Genomic DNA, 18,145 nt, shown 5'->3' with positions numbered 1-18,145 from the left:
GGAGTTACAAGCTGAGTTTACAAAAATATTTTTACAAAAAATATGTGTCCATTTATGTGGGGGTGTGATCATATACATATAATATGTGGGAGTAATACCAGCGAAAGTATGTTTGATATTAAACAATTGTTGTTGTTTTAGTTGTTATTTAGTTACTTAAGCAGTTTACATCATATATTCTTAATCTACTTGACGGCTTCGGCTACAGTGGGTGCTGATGGTCTTGTTGGTGGAGGGAATGGAGGTTCCCTGGTTCTGGTTCTTGGTCTGCCTACTTATATATGTATATATGCATATGTCGTATATATGTATATATAGTAATATATGTGACTTCTCATTAAACACTAACATCTGGCTTGCCTTTACATAAATATATATTTATATTATAAATTATTAAAATCAGATAATGTTTTAATCATTTTTTGTTTGTTTTGTTTTTTTCTTTATGTCGCCAATGGTCATATTTGCATGGATGCATTTCTATACTGCCCTTAGCCTGTTACGATCTGCTCGATTCGCGATCGGATCTGGTTCGGTTACACGCTAAATACTTAAAACTAATATTATGAATATCATCGTAGTAGATCTTAGTAGTAGTTATTTGACTTTGCGCTGGTGCAGACTAGAGCTACTGCTGTCCGGATTCAAGATGGCATCATTGGTTGAGAGTACGCCCTCCTTGAAGTAACCATCCTTAAAGCCATTCGCATGCCCGTTGCTATTCACATATTCATCGTCCAAAACGGGCTGCAATTGACCAATTGAAAATTGATGCGATTAATTTCAGTTGACGCTTTAAGTTTTCGCTACTTTATTTATTTATTTCTCGTTTTTTTTTTTTGCCAAGCACGTGCGTACTACCCCCCTTGCAATCCCACTCTAAGCTCTCGAGCTAGAGTTCAAAGCGCTGTGTACCTTCCTAATGGCCGGCAGCCAATATGATTGGGCCTTCGCATCCGGCTTCGCATGCTCTCGCTAATTGAAACGTCCCCCGCGTAGTGTTGAGAGTTTGCGAGTGCTGTGCGCGCGCGTGTATGAGTGCCTGTGGCTAGGTGTGTGTGTCTAGGTGTGTGTGAGTGTATTGTTTGCTTAACTAAGCTAGTTAGAATTTTTTAGTTGATAATACAACTACGCACTTGAATGTATGTGCTAGAGATGCGCTGCCTAACCTTTGTCTTACACGTAAGACTCGAAAATCTATTACATTTAATGAAACCAAATTTATAAATATTAAAAAAAATTTTTTTGTAAATATTTTAATAGTTTTTCCAATTCAACTATTTTTTTTATCAAATCTTGATTGTAGTGAAAATAATATCATGTTTTGGAGTTTAATTTAAAAAAATGAATGCAGATTTTTCTTTGAGTTTTCCTCAGTTTCTTTGCTCATACTTTTTGCCAGAGCTTCAACTCTTGACATTGAATTTCTATCATATATATTACTTTAAAAATTGATTGAATGAGCTGCTGAGCACATAGTACAGCGCATCACTATGAACGCGTCGTGTCACGCACGATACACGATACGCACCCAACTCTAGTATGCACACACAGACACTGGACTGGACATCTCACCCGCCCCACCTGGGGGTGCCAGCACTTGGGAACGGGCGTCGAATTGTGTGCTTAGCCACGGCTAATAACTTTCAAGGGCTACTTGATTTAATGTTGCTTACCTACGCCACACGTTTGTTTATGTATTATTATGTATTGCTTTTTTCGTCTTTTTTTTGTTTTTTTTTTTTTTTGTCATTTCAGTCTATCTGTTTTTTTTTCTTTATTTTGCAACTGCAAATTATTGATAGCTGTGGAACTCACCATACAGGCACCCTTGTTGGTGCCATTGGCAGGGAGCGGGGCATCTCCGTTGCCTAAATGCTTGACTTTGCCATTCGTGTAGACGCCATTGGCATGGCCATTGACTTTGACTGCCTCGCGGCGGCGACGCTGTGCATTCAGATATTTAGCCTTGTAGAAATCAGAGAATAGGAATAGGAACATCACGCCGTGCAATCCAATCCAGACCATGAAGCCCTTGGGATAATCACAGTCACGGAACAAAAGCTGGAACTGATGCGTAAATATGGCCACAAATTGTACCTGTAGCAAAAAGAAGAAGAAGCGGGCAACAGATCAGTTAAGATTTTGATTAAAGTGAGAGCTAAACTTGCATACCATTTGGAAGGTGGTTAGGTATTTCTTCCACCAGATGAACTTCTGATACTTTGGACCCATGGCAGCAATCATATAATAGAAATACATAACAATATGTACAAACGAGTTGAGCAGGGCAAAGAAAGTACTGTGACCACCTAGAGAAAATACGATACGAGAATTATTAGAGTCGAGAGAGAGAGACAGAGAATGGGTGTGTTGATACATACCCGGTGCAAATTTAAGGCCCATCCACACCGAGAACGGCATGCAGCCGTGGTGTATGACATGCAGCGTTGATACGTGCTCATTCTTCTTGCGCAGTATAAAGAAGAGCGTGTCAAAGAATTCTGTGAACTTTGATATGTAATACCACCAGCAGATATTGACCATCTACAAAGAGAAAGCCATTGTAATACACTAATTGATTGATTCATAGCTCAGTGATCGAAACCTACCCGCATGGCCATGGGACTGTTGCTGTAGTCAACGGGCTGGCATTTTAAGCTATAGTGACCCCACCAGCCGCTCATTAAGTACTAATTCAAATAAAATATATAGATATTTTGATCAGTTCACTTTCAGTTCTTGTTATCAATCAATCGTTGCCGTGCTCTACCTCGTAAAATATCCACGCACTGAAGATGGTCTGCACCGCATTGTAGTAGACGAGCACCTTGCGCAGATCCATCGGCTTACGGTTCGCCATTAGCCGCGGCCCCAGAGATTTACTGAAATATGCATAGAAGAGGCACAAAAACAGCGTGGGTAGAGGCGAGGAGAGCATAAAGAAATTATTGACGCGCGGATCTGGATGGATGAGATGAAATGAAACAAAATCAATAAATGGCCACATTACCCAGTCTAGGTAGGGTCTACGAACCGCTTTTGTTGTCCATCAGGTCTCTATACCAGTGCAACACATCATGCATGAGTACGTCCATGTTGTGGCTGTTATTGCAGGTGTTGTAGATGCCGCGAGCTGTTGCAAAAATGTCGATTATCAGCATGAGTATATTATAGATATTCTTTTGAATTAATATATATGTATTATTAATAGGTACTCATTCATATACCAGCAACAATAAAAATTTAATTAAAAATTTTGTATTTTAATATGGCCTAGTTATTTTTTTAAATGCCCAAACAGATGCAAATCAAGGGAAAGTGCTCTAATTGGGAGTACCCAGCCAAATACACAGTTGTTCCAGCAGATTTTAGCGTTTTCCACGTTTCTGTTTAACGGATATAAACAACAGCAGACACACATATACGTACACACACACACACACATCAACTTTATATAGGAAATTAACTTTTTGCACAACCTTTTGCTGTTCTAGATAAGCTTTGGTAATCAGATATTCTGAGCTTGATAATAATATCTATCTATGTATGTATGTATGTTTATTTGTCAATGCACAAGCCTCTATTATATCAATCTTGGAAAAAGGGTAACAAATGCGAAACTTATAAAAAAAAAAATGGGCTGTGCACCAAAGAACAAAGAAAATCTTAAATAAAATAAAAAGAAAATAAAAACTATCAATTTATTTTTAAAATTTTGTGCTTTATCAAAAAAAGTGCAAATCATAATAAAAATATATATACAGGGATATACATATAAAATTTCAAGTTTAGCCTAGATCTACTCAATTCATCATCATAATCATGATCCTGAATACATGTACTTCATAGGCTCTTTCCCGCCTGCATTACATCCTGTACTATCCAAATTCAATGAGTCTAGAAATGCTCTCGAATTCCAATCAAAATGTTTTCTAGCTATTTAAAGTATTTTCTTCTTATTTACACATTAATTAGATCACAGTGATCCAATGCCCATAAAAAGTTATTCAAAAAATTTCTAACCAAAAAGTACGTAGGCAAAAAAAAAAAAGAAGAAAATAAAACAACCCGGAAAATTTACAGCGCCATAAATAGACAATAAAAGTTGGTAAAAATAAAAGTGAGGCAATTAATGAAAGGCATCAAAAGTTTAAGGAAGTCAAATTGCCATGACAAATCAAAATAAGTGTTGTTGCTGCCGTTGCTGCCGTTGGTGTTGTTGCTGCGTCGAGTCTATGTAAAGCCCCAAGTTAATTACAAGGAATACAAATCAACTAACGCTAATTTATTCAATTGAGCGATCAACACTAATAGGTGTGAAAGGTGAGCCAGGCTCGTCCAGCTGAGCCCAGCTCGTGGGGCTCAAAGTGCGAATAGATCAATGCGGAACTCATTCTATGGATTGCACATATAATTTGTAAAATTGCCTGTGCATTAAAACTACAATGAATAGACAAAGAGTGTACACTGTAAGCGCCGCAGCGGAAGCAGCGACCTCATCCCATTTCGTGGGTGGCATATGGAATTCCGTTCATTGATCGCCCTTGCTTCAAGTAGAACCAACCAGATTTGTGATGGAATGCGAATATACATATATGTATATGCATACATTTATAGGTCAAATAGGAGGTCTTCAAGACAAAGAGGCGAATGTGTTCTAAACTTGTTTGCCAGCTAGAAGAATGAAATCGGTTTGAACATAATTTAAAAAAACATTCCTCAACAGAGAATATATTAAGACTATGGGTCGTGCTAATGAATAAATAACCGCATTAAGATCGAATTTGAATTTTAAATTATTTAGATTTGAAAAATGTTTGCAATTTATAAATCAATTTTTGGCAAATTGGATTTCAAATTTATTTTGTAGTTTAAACTGAACAGAAGCAACAATTAAACGTCAGCTCGTATCAATTTATCTTCTTCACTTTCAATATGCCAATTTATTGCTGAATTTAAACAACATCGTTTTTTACAGTCGACTGCGCTAATGATTGTGATAAACGCAGATAACATTTGGCCATTTAATGGTTTAGTTTTGGGGCGATTAAGGTCCGATTTGACTAGTTACGAGAGAGAAAGAAAAAAGCAACATCAGCAATTATAATTCAGTTGTGTAAACAGTTGTGAAACAGATCTAGAGATTGGGCTTTGTTTCTGTAAAATTATATTATATATAGCTCTAACAATTGAGTTCATAATAGTTGGAAATTAAACAATTTTAAATACGGCTATGCTTTTATATGAGATAAATAGGTAAATTTCATTCCATTTCCATTAGTATATGACTTAATTCAAGCAAACTTTTCCTAACGGGTATCTGCAAGTCTAGCATACCCTCAGCTAGCGCATGCCCCACTTGCACTTGTTTTAGTGAAAAAACAATTCTCAGCAATTGACTTGAATTTATAAGAATTCATTGACTTCTAAACCGGACAACTTTTTTCTTTGCTTTTGTTTTTGCACATGCTCCAACGGCCTTCCACAGCTGCTGCCCCACCGAGTCCCATGACCGTGGTTGGACGTTGTCTAATGCCAATTCAAAGGCAATGTACTCGTGAGCCGTGGCCACTCGAAGTTTGTTTTGAATGTCATGAGCAATGACTGGCAATGGGGCACTGTTGCTGCCGGTGGAGATGGTGGTGCAGATGTCGACGTAAGCGCCGCTTGCTCAATCGGCTCAATCGTTGACAAAAAAGAAACAACAAATTTGCCGCTAGTCAGTGGGTTGTAGCTGTTTTTTTCTGTTTTCTTTTTCTCTCTTTTTATATGAATACCGTTGCCAAAGTCTTCAACAGTTGTCGCAATTTATTGCTGTTTTTGTTGTCTCTTATTTGTTGTGTGGGTCAGTGGCAAGCTTTTTTTTTAAGGCGTGCGTGCAGCAGCCTCCACACTGAACAACTCAATAAATTTGTTGCTGTGAATTATGAAATATTGACAAGAGAGGCGCAATGGATGGGCACGGCCAGCACCACGGTTGGTTGACCGACTGGCTGATTGACTGACTGCTCGAGTGCCTGACTGACTGATTGAATGATCGAATGAGTGACTGTTGTTGCCTCGTCACAGTCCGTTTTGTCTCGCACCCAGTTGACAGTTCAAATTGTCAAGGTAAACATTTATGGGCTGTGGCATCGTAAATCGCGGTAGGTAACATACATACAACAACAACAACAACAACAACTACTACTACTACAACAACTGCTCATCTTGACTTACATAATAAGCCAAGAAGAATTACAACTCAAAGTGGAGCAAATAAAAATTGGCAAACAAACGGGCGGCACCGCACGCTGGGGCGTGGCGCATGCGAAAGCGACGTCGAGTGTCGGGTGATGATGTTACTTTAGCATACACTACGTAGATAGGGTCGACCCCAGTTTGTCGTGCAGTTAAAGTCATTTAGATATTAAAAAAAAAAAAAACCCTTAACAACTGCGTGCTGCGTGCTATAACTTAAATGAGAACAGAACAGAATACTAGGTGGCCTCTATAACCTGCATATATATTGAAATATTTAGAACTGAATTATAAAAATGCAATATATGCTATTCATATGGAAACTTTAACTTCCTTAAACAAAAATAAAAAAAATTTAGATTTTTAAAATTTACATTTTATTGTTATTATTTTTTAATAAATAAGTTTAAAAAAATTCTTTTTAGCAAATTCCGTATTTTTATGAAATATATATTTTTAATCTAGATAATATTTCCAATTTTAAGAGTTTTTTTAAATTCTAATTATTGAACTTTTTAGATTATGACTCAAACATTTTCAATTATTATTATTATTATTATTTTTTTTTTTTTTTATTTATTTATTTTAGTTAAAAATTTTTTATTTAAAATTAAAAATAAAATATATGAAATACTAATTTTTGATTTATTTTTAAGTTTTAGATTTAAAATTTTGTATTTTAAAAAGTCAGGGAAGTCAAAATTTATAAACAATCCAATTCATATTTAAAATATATGATTTTTATCACTCGATTAAGAACTCCCTTTTTTCTCATTTTGCTTTTCGTGATAAGCCTATCAAAAACTGTTGGCTATGCATTTTTATCGCTTTAAACAACAATGTATTTATAATATTCAAAGTATTTCCCATTTCAATGGGTGCAGGCTCTGCAAAACAAATTCTCAATAAGCACTTGAAAGGCATACACATATAACCATTTTTATCACACAAATAATAAATACATACATATACATTTATGTATTGTATTTGAGATGACTAATAACTTCTCATTTATGTACTTTGGGCTTTAAAGAGAATTCGCAAGTGTATTCAATCTTCGACGCTTCACTGATAACCGTTCTTTCCTGTTTGTTAATTTCTTCTTTTATTTTTTATGTTTTTCTTTTATTTTTGTACTTTGTTTTTGCACATTTGCTGTGTCACCGCCAACGACGTCATCGTCATTGTCGGCGCCCAAGTGAACAATCAATGAGCCATGCAACTGGCAACACACATAGACTACAGAAAGAGTGAGAAATAGAGAGAGAGATAGAAAGAGAGCTACCCTCTCCAGCAGGGCTGGCTGCACGACGCATGCCCCACACACGGCAGACGCCTGTTGCTTCCGGCTGTGTGCAGCAGGCTTCACTCTGGGGCAATTTAATCAAAGAGAACTGGGTGTTGCAATAGGATGTGGAGTACGGCACGCAAATGTTAGCATGCAGCATTGTGGATGTCATCGATGTTGTTGTTGTTGTTGTTGTTGCTGTACTTCCCATATTAATTAGAGCACGAAAATTACAAGCAGCTGTTTGCGAAACGAGCATATCAGACTAGCATATAGCCTGTTTCAAATCTAAAATTGCAAACAAATAGAGCTTAGCTATGTTCATAATGAGATAATTCTTTAAGATTCATATTGAGAATACAAACTTTATAGACAGATTTCCATATCACATTGAAGTTTTGAGTAGATGAAGGACAGCGAGTGAAGAAGAACTCGAACGTTATATGAGAGTCGAATTTAAGCTAAGCTAAAAGATATATGCTAAAATATAATAATATCTTCAATTATGTTATATAAATGAAAGCCCTGAAATGAGAAAAACAGTCTGAGCGTAAAGAGTTTAAAGGGATATCAAGGCCATTCAATTTTGCTTCTATGCTAACCCAATCAATATGCCCTCTTCACACTTTAAAAACTAGTACAGGGTATGTTAATATAAACATTCACTTAAAACTTAAAACGCGAAACAAAAATAGTTTCAAGTTTGTTGATATCATCGCGCTGGGCGTTACATTAACTAGTACAGTGGGCGTGTTCTATATACACACACACAAGCACACACACGTACATATACACACACACATAGATTTATCTGTCTCGCGACTATTAGGTTATGCGAACTATTGTTATTTAGTGATGTGCCTTATCTGGCCTAATCGCTCGTTCAGAAAACCTAATTGAGCGTTAAATATCGCTGAGCACATGCAACGGCGACCCGGCGCTGTGATAGAGTTTTGGCGGCGTGTTCAAGTGCCAAAGTGGAATACCCGATATAGAGCCTTATGACGCATGCCAAAACGAGGAAACCACTAAAAACCGTTAATCGTAATCAGCTGAGTCACAAGACCCTCGGCCGATTTCTATGCTAATCGATAATCGGTAATGAGATCTACAATCTTATCGTTGGCCAATTTGAATCAGGCCCAAAAGCACCTGGCCTTGCTAATTGGCCATAATCAAGCAGTTATCAGTGCCAATTGGGCTGCCAGGGCCTATGATATTTTTATGCTACCATATTTTGTTGTTGGGGGTTTTTGCCCATTACTTGGATTTAATTAATGATCGAAAAAATGGGGCAGGGACGGAAAAGAAAATGATAACAAAAGGAACTGATAATAGAATCAACAGAGTGACTAATAAACAGTTATTGAGAAGCGTAATAGATAGATGAATAAACGAATTGTTATTAAGTGTAAGCTCTACTAACTGGTTATAAACTGCCTCTGATAATAATACATAAATAGATCATGGGAAAACTACAACAAATTTTTAAATGTATGTATATAAATTATAAGATTTTTGATATAATTAATTTTTATTTTTAATTTTTTGTTTTATTTTATTTTTTATTCATTTATTTTTTTTTTTTTTTTTAACTTTCGGAATCATATAACTAATTGTATCTAGCTCTAGGACCTATGAATGCTGATACTTGGTTAGAATATGCTCTTTTAAATTATTTAAATAACTATCAAAAATATTTTTCAATTTTTTTTTTTTAAATTTAAAATTTTCACGATCAAAGGTATATTTTAAAATATCAAATTTGTTAATATCAAAAAGGCCAACATTCTTATAAAAAATTATTATATTATAGAATAAGTATATTTATAAATTTTATTTTATTTTACAAAGAATTCCAAATATCACCCTCAACTAGAGAAACCGTCTTTCTAACAAATATATAATCAACAGAATTTTAAAAACTACGAAAACTGCCTGTTGACCGGGGAAAGCCGGTTAACATTTGATAAACACATACAGACTTAAATATTTCGGTTTTGCAAGGTGCCCTAAAACAGAGTTAGGTTTTACAGGCAAAGCACGTTTTGAGTATTTGCTGTGATTATACAATGCGAATTTCATGCACACACGCACACGTACAAGCAAACACAAACACACAGATGTAACTACAATTACTACAGTGACCAGCTTGGCCAGAAAGTTCGTTAGTTTAACCACGCACCTGACTTTTTGTGATATTCGTTATAGTTTCTTATTTCTTGATATAAATGTGTTTGTATGTATGTTTCTTATGTATATAAATCGCTGCGTTTTTTTTTTTTTTGTTTAATTTTGGAAAGTTGTTCGCTTTTCTTTGTTATTATTATTTTTGGCGTTGGCTTGGCTTTTTAATTATGTATTTATGTTGGCTTTATATATGTTTGTAAGTATTTTGCTGTGTTTATGACGATTAGATAATCACAGCAACATTGGACGCACACATACGCACATAAGCACACACACACATACACCGTAACAACAAACACTTAACGGTTTTGGTAACGTTTACCGTTTCGTTAACGCGATGCTTTGCCTTGCACGCTTTTAAGCCAACTGACGGCTCGCTGGATGCGCCTGTGAACCTTATCAGACGTCGCCGACGACAACAACAACAACGGCGGCAACGACAGCGACTGCGACGGCGACGGCGACGGCGACGATGACGACGACGACAACAGAAACGACAACGACTGACGTGCCGAATCGATCAGTGAGCGCGCGCACGAGCAGACCGATTACACAGCTTAACGGTGAATCATGCCCTAACGAGCGAATCGAGAGCGTAAACTAAAGAGAGAAAGAGCGCGCGACAAAGAGAACGCTAGAATCGGGCCCTTTATTAGTAATTAAAAAAAAAAAAAAAGAAATCGAGAATAGTGCAAAGAGCAACGCCAATCGCAAATTCAAAATAACTTCTTTTTTTTTTAGCTTTGTTTAAATGTATTATTAATAGCTTTAAAAGCTACACTCACTTAACCGGACTAAAGTCGACGGCGCAGATCAACCGCTTGTTGAACCGTTGGCCAGCGTGCCAAAATTACAACTGAGCGCGCGATTGCCACAGTGGCCAATGCTACAAAAGTTGACGTTGCCGTTGCCGTTGCCGTTGCTGTTACTGTTGCTGTTGCTGCCGGTGGTCAGTCAGTCGCTGTTTATGCTGAGCTGTGCTTGCATTGCAAAAGCCATAGCCAGAGCCACAGCCAGAGCTCAAAAGAGAAGAAAATAAACGCACAAACACACACGCACACACATATACAGACAGACAGGCAGGTAGACTGTGCCACCAATACATGCATAATTATGTCAGTATGTCTGCATTTATATGTGAATTAAGGCATTTTGTGGCAAGTCGCCATCTTCTGCGGCAATGTTGACTGTTGATGTAACTGGCGTTGGCTGCTGGTCATTTGTCTAGGCGTTCGTTTTTGGCCAGCGTAGCAGCGCTGGCGGCTATTAGAGCCAACTGCTAACAAAATTACTTTCGCTTTCCGGCTTATGACTGTTCACAAATGTCTATAGACACATATATGTATGTATGTATATAAAATTTTTATAAAGTATATATATTTGTTTATAAACTCTTTGAATGGCAGTTGGCTAAGTGTGCCACATGGTTCACAACAGGTGTGCAAAAGAAATGTTACAGCATCAGCAAAATGTTGACTGAGAGCTGCAGAATGAAGGCACAGAAAGCCCAGTTTTCATTTATGTACATACATATGTATGTATGTCTGTGTATATGCGTATGTATTGATGAGAGAGCCGCTTGCAGCTTGAACTCGTTTGAATGCAAGCAAGAGAAATACAACGCATACAGAAACCGTTACGTTGCATGCGTTATGCTGTTCATCGGCATCGAGTCGGTCGCCCCAGTCTACGCCTCGGCGTCGCATTGCTTTCTACTAATTTCATAAGCTGTTCTTTCATAGAATCCGTATGCAAATCATTCTATGCACACATTAATATTTGAATGCAGCGTTGCCACTAGATCGTTTGACGAGTTCACAGCATCTGGCAACGCTGCGATTAGAATTAAAAGTGACTTGATCCTTGGCGACATTTAAGTGCATATAAGTACGAACAAATTAATTCAAGAATTTGAATAATTAAAGTGGCTTGATCCTTAGCGACCTTCAAGTGCATGAAGTATAAACAGCTTTGAAAGCAAACAAATTAATTCAAGAATTTGAATAAATTTGTTTATTAAATTGCAATTAGAGAGACAGCCTAGTAAATAACTAATGTATATGAGTGTTATTTTTGCTTTTTTAGGAGTGACATACACCTGCGACTTAATGATTTAAAGAAATTTTAATTAAGATATTTTTCTAAATTAACCTGTTCTATTTTATTATTATTTATGTATCCCAGTGCACTGATATGCAACAGGTTATGTTAAAATAAATTGCTATACCTTATAATGTATGTAACTGATCTATCGGACTTCCGAATATATAAATCTGGATCGATTGTCTGATTCCTGTACTTTCTGATTTGTACGACCTACTTAATCGTAAGAGTTAAAAACTAGACATATAAAATGTATGAAATACGTTAAGTTTCCATGTTATCGATATTAATCGATAACTGTAGACAGGGTTTAAGGCATAACATGAGAGTTTTCTGCGATAAATACAGACAATTTGAATATTACAAATTGCGAGTACTCCATTTTTCTCAGAGATTTGTCAAAAGTTAACGGTATCTCATAGTCGAGCACTTCCATCCCGAGCACTCTCTATATTTGCTTATCGGCTCGACGCCTACTTGTCCCATTGCATGAAATTAAATATACCACGCGAAGCGGGTCAAAGTCAGAGATAAATAAATAATACATTTTGTGCTGAACTTAGTGTTCCTTTTTTTCGTAGAGGCGGGGCAAGTGCAAAATTAATTGCAAAGACACAAACAACACACTGAAGAGAAATCAAAGCGAATTGGCTTTCTTACAAAACGGAAACTACAGCACGTAGCAAATGAATTTCAGGGTCACATGTGGATTACGGCAAATACCGAATCGAAATAGATATCTTGTTTTTTTTTACACTCTTTACCCCTCTGTCTCAATTGCGAGGATGAGCAATGGATGTAAAATGTTGACCCTCAACTCGTTTGACTTTGAAATTTTGTTGCTGCTGCTGCTGTTGATGGTAAATTTTGTTAATTTTTAATTTTTTTTTTAATCATTATTCCATGTGTATGCAGGTCTTATTAGCACTAGATGGCGTTGATTTCAAATACAAACAAAATGGCGTATTCGCAGGCTACATGTGGATGCTATGTAGATGTGGTTGTTGTGGATGTTGTTTTATTTATGAATGAGTTGGGCATACACATGGAGGTCGATTAAAACTACCTGCACACACCTGCACACACACACACAGACAGACACATACGTGCGAGTATTTGTTTGTAATGGCAGTCAATTAATTTTTGATGCGTCCGAAATTAGCGCATGAAATGAGTTCAGCAACGATTTCGATAGAGATGAGCAATCAAATTAATGAACAAGAAAAAATAAAGCTAGTTGAACTGAAGTAGTTAGTAAGTCTCGGATAAACAATTGCTTTTTTTTCTAGTTGAGAAGTACATCAAAGACTTTCAGAACTCTAGTTTCAAGTACATATTTTATCACATTTATAAATATCTTTCAGTTTATTGCACCAATTCGGTCAGTATTTTGCTCATCTCTCTTCGTCCGGCTGGCGGGCGCGAAAGAGGCCGCCAAAGTAAGCGCAAAATAAAAGCACAGCAGATACAGCTAAACGGGCCAAAAGTAGCTCAACGCCCAAAACAACAAAACAAGCTCAAGTGCGTGACGCTTGGGCGGCTTTTGGCCACGACAGACGTTACAGCCAAAAAAAAAAAAAAACAGTAAGAAGCTTAGTCAGACTGCTCGACTACGAGATCCCTGAACCTCAGCAATTTTCAAACATTGCACCCAACACTCGCAAACAAAAACACACACACACACTCACATAACAGCATTGCATTGGGTTGCGCGCAGTGTGCAATATTAGGAGAACTTATTGGAATATTAATTCTAGAGTCGATCGTAATGAAACTTCAGACGTATTCGTTTATATGGGTATACGAACACAAGTCTCTAGTATTGATATATATTTACAAAGAGGGTGAGGGTGGGTGTAAATTTACAAAACCGAATGGTATGACATGCGTCTATATACATTTAATTGGGCTCTAGCTTGAAGATGAGTAAATTTTTTAGATCTCGATAGGTTTTTATCGAGAAAAGTCGGAAGAGTTACGTTTTTAGTGATAACTCGAATCGCGTGATATTACGATTTAAAAAAAAGTGAAGTCTGCTCTGTATCATCGAAATCGACGCTTCATACGGACGACGACGGACGGACGGACGGACGAGGACGGACGGCGGACGACAGACGGACAGGGCTAATCGACTCAGCTTCGCCTGATCAAGAATATTATACTTGTGGGTCTGCCAGCTCCTTTCTCTTACATAATTTAACAAACCTTATACCCTGATTCCATTCAATGGTTCAGGTAAAAAAATCAAAGACAACACCAACAAAAAAAACACCCACCAATCAAAATTGTAGAATACATTGCATTCCAGCGTTACAAAGTTAAATAAAGGCCGACGTTCGATGGCAGTTAGCGGCGAGCTGACTGTGCTCTCTTCTGCTCTCTCATCTGTTCTTGTTTTTTTTTTTTTGGGTTTGCAAGTTAATAAAGCGCAAGTACTGAAACTCATGCCCAGTGGATCAGTGTCTTGAAAAGCGGCAAAAAAATGCAATTTGGGTGCAAAGTTTCACTTATCATATCAAAAAAATTATGAATTTAACGTATATGCACGCTTAGTACAGTGAAAGCTGGCCAAAAGTAAATATTTTATATATGTAGTTAACTTAATGTTCAATAAATTTATATATTTTTTCAACTTTATTTCATTTAGTTAGTTTAGTTTTCAACTAAATTAAATTCTTAAAAATGTATTTAATTTGCTTAGTGTAGTTTGGTAGTTTCTAGAAATTTATTTTAATTAGTCTTTGTTTTACAAAAATTTTTGAATTAGTTTTTAGCAAAACCATTCAGTAAAAAAAAAAATTGTATTTAACTTTATTTAACTTTAGTTAAAAACGAGTGAAAAACTCGAACCTTCTATAAGCTGCATCAGTTAATAATTAAAATGAATTCTAGGATAAGGTCAAAGCCTTTTGTTCAACTGAGCACTTACATAATAGCCGAAAACCAAACAAGCCAAGTGTGTCAAACGTAATTTGAAACTCGCCTGGCTGCAGACATAGTGAAATACCCAAAAAAAAAAAAAAAAAAAAAAAAAAGCAAAACTACATGTGAATACATAATTAATGACAGTCCCGCGCCAAGGCCGACAAATTAATGTGCGAAAAATTTGGAATTGAGTCAACGCTATTAACTTAAATCAAAAAGTGCAAAATGAAATCCCAAGAGATGTGGATGCAACAGCTTCCAGATGGTTCGCTATATAAACCTAAACGGGTTTTATTTCTTTTTTTTTTTTTGTAGTTTTATAAAAACCAAAATGGGTAAGCCACTCCAAGACAATCAAAGATCAGTTCAGATTGCCCTAACGAAGCCTCTTAAAAGGGAAACTTTACATATACATACATATGTATGTATGTACATACATATGTAAAACCAACAATTTTTGATTATTTTTTCTCTTAAATAATATGCAAATGTGTTACAGGCAAAGTCCACGCCTTATTGGGTCAAAATTATCACCGAAAACCGTCAAGTGTTATAGCCGCTGCCATATAACGGCATCTTTTGTATTCATAGTCGAGCAACAGGTGGCCTCTCGGCCGGTCGGTTCAAGTTGTTCTTGTTGTTGCCTTTGTGGTAATATTCAAATGTTTGTGGTCAAACACAATAACTGTAAAAACGTGCCGCAACAGACAGCATAGACTCGGATCGATTTCAATAAAAAATACTTCTGAATACCCTAGAAAACGATGTTGCATAAGTATGATCAGTTACGCTTTACATATGTGGCACTAGATAAAATCTAACTATCTAGCCATAAGAAATAAGATATATCATTATTTTGCATACTACTTTAATCATTAACTGACTTTGACTAGAGCTTGAGCTTCAAGCTGTTCGCAATTCCATTACAATTACGCCTTACAGGGTATTTCATGTTTTCGTTTTTCTATGCTTTTGCAATGAAAGTTCTTGTAGATTTAATTTCTTGTGGGTAAACCGGTTGAAAGAACGTCAAGCTAATAGCTGTGCGGCACAGAGTGCTTATCAAGCATAAGATGCTCCTACATATAATACATACATACATACGCACATAGATACGTAAATACTCATACGTTGGCATCAGACATCAGCAGACCACGCAAGAGAAACACACACACAACAAACAGCAACCGCACACGAATATGCATTCGTGTGTGTGTGTGTGTATAGCCGATTCGGCAGCCAGTTGGCTTGGACTTTGGACGCTGCGGTGCTAAAATGAAATTTCTATATGATACGATATTTTGAGCACTCTCCCAATTGGCTGGCAGCGAGTGCAGTGCAGCGTTAGCGGCGTCAGCTCTCTTGAAAAAGTAGCGGCACATCTTGTCGAGTGGCAACAGAAAGAGCGAGCGGGAGAGAGAGAGAGAGAGAGAGTGAACGAGGACAGACGGTGAAGAAGAGAGAGTGAACAAATTGTACGCGAACTTGAACCTTAGGACTTTTGATTTCCCATTTGTTGACTATAAACAAATGTTTTTAGCGTTAATTCGTTTCTACTTATTGATTTTACAATTTACTAGTGTTAGGCTAAGCTAAGAATGCAATTAGCGCAATGCACCATTCTAATTGTATATATTATATCTACTATTACCCAATGTTTGCTAATGAGCTATAGCTTTCAGACAATGCAAACAAATGTTGCAATCAGATTTGCAAAAGCTCAGTCGAACAAAATAAATAAATACATAAATACAAATCCAAGCTTTCATTCGCTTTACTTAATGGGCGCATTAACTGGCTGACCTTCTGCATTACATGAACTCGATTGCAAACGCGATTGCGATTTCGATTATCGACTGGCGACTGCCGACTGCCGACTGCCCACTGTTCGATTGCCAACGATTTCCGCATTGCTGACAGGTGAAACTTTTTTGTTGTGATCGACAAAAACAAAAATGCAATGCAGGGCTGCGCAGGCGCAGGCGTTTTACGTTCGCGTTCACGCTCGCAATCGCACTTGACAGTTCGACGTTGACTGGGGGAGAGGCAGAAAATGATGCAACAAATATGAATTGACATAACTGAATGTGTGCCAAGCAATTGACAACGGAGACCGCATTTGCATATCGTGGTTTTTATTTTTGTAAGTGAACTAAGGAAATTTACATTGGAATTTGCAAGGGTTTCTTTTTAACTGTGGGCACATGTATGCATACATAGATATATACATATGCATTTACATATATTTTCATTCGGGCCTGAACAGTAATTAACAGTTATTAACGCGGCTCGACCTCCCCCTCTTAAAAGGGCAGTCAGCACACGTACGTGCTAACGCGCTCTCACTCTCATTCTCGCACACTAGCGTGCACACACATACACATGCAACCTTATAAAGTACACGCACACACGGAAAGAGCGAATTACGCGCCCCATACACGTGCACTCTCTTCCTCTCTTACTTTGGCTGTTGCTTCCCTGTTTGTCACTCTTGCGGTGCGTTGCTGGGCGCGGCGGGAAACAGGAGACCGTTTTTTTTTTCTTTTTTCATTTTGTCGCTTTTTTTTGTTTTTTGTTTTAATTAAAACCACGCAGCAACTACTCTGATGACTAATTTTCACCACTGGATGCATATTCTGGGAGTGCACAACAAGTTGCTAACAGAAAATCGATGTGAACTTACCGCCAATGATTTCAGGCCGGCGAACTCAGCGAACGTGCACCGTTGGAATTTTGCTTAAATTTTTAGAATTTCAATCACACACACATACACACACGCTGACATTCACACACATATACTATATCACACTGATCGTCGCGCGTTTAAATAATTTAGAAAACTTTTTGCATTAATTTAACTTAAGTACATTTCTCTGGCTGCTGCTGGGTGATACTTTTTGAGTTTCACTATGAATTAACTCACGCGTATCCCACGCACAAGAATCGGAATTTAACAAAAAATTATATCCGAACCGCAAACGTAGCAACAACGGCAGCAACCATACACAAGGAAGTCTAAAATCAAACTAAGCGGACAACAAAAACAATAAACCCAAAAGAAAAACGACGAAAGTCAAGAGAATTCATGATGTCAAAAAATCGACAAGGTATCGCAAAAGTTACATCCGTATGGTACATCAATGCTTCATCACATTTTACTCAACAATAAATATATTTAGGGAAATCGTGTCTACAAACATTACAGAGGTGGTAATTAAAAAAACTGATGTTTCATTTAGTTATATTTAAAGCAGCGCGTCACATTGCATACGTCGCTCAATGACGTCACAATTTATGCTTATTTGCTCTAAGAGAGCGCAAAATGCTGGAGTGGCTGCCGCAAATTTTTTTGTATCTAGCTGAGTAATTCCGATAAAGAGCGAGCATGCTATTTGG

General features: G+C 37.1%; 1 protein-coding gene across 1 annotated transcript; it reads right to left on the bottom strand.

Annotated features, from left to right (window-relative positions):
• Positions 1–390: 390 nt before the first annotated feature.
• On the bottom strand, positions 391–17,789 carry LOC108659657 (very long chain fatty acid elongase 7). Its single transcript, XM_030391164.2, has 8 exons — positions 17,433–17,789; positions 3,038–3,136; positions 2,774–2,964; positions 2,613–2,693; positions 2,385–2,547; positions 2,176–2,312; positions 1,819–2,100; positions 391–747 (listed from the first exon to the last, which is right to left on the bottom strand). The coding sequence occupies exons 2-8, from the start codon at positions 3,096–3,098 to the stop codon at positions 598–600; spliced, it is 1,065 nt and encodes a 354-aa protein (XP_030247024.1). The 5' UTR covers positions 3,099–3,136; positions 17,433–17,789; the 3' UTR covers positions 391–597.
• Positions 17,790–18,145: the final 356 nt, after the last annotated feature.

This window comes from Drosophila navojoa, chromosome 2 (assembly GCF_054131105.1).
Source record: "Drosophila navojoa isolate 15081-1374.11 chromosome 2, UAZ_NAV_1.0, whole genome shotgun sequence".
NCBI lineage: Eukaryota > Metazoa > Arthropoda > Insecta > Diptera > Drosophilidae > Drosophila > Drosophila navojoa.
This window is presented reverse-complemented; position numbering and strand designations above follow the sequence as displayed.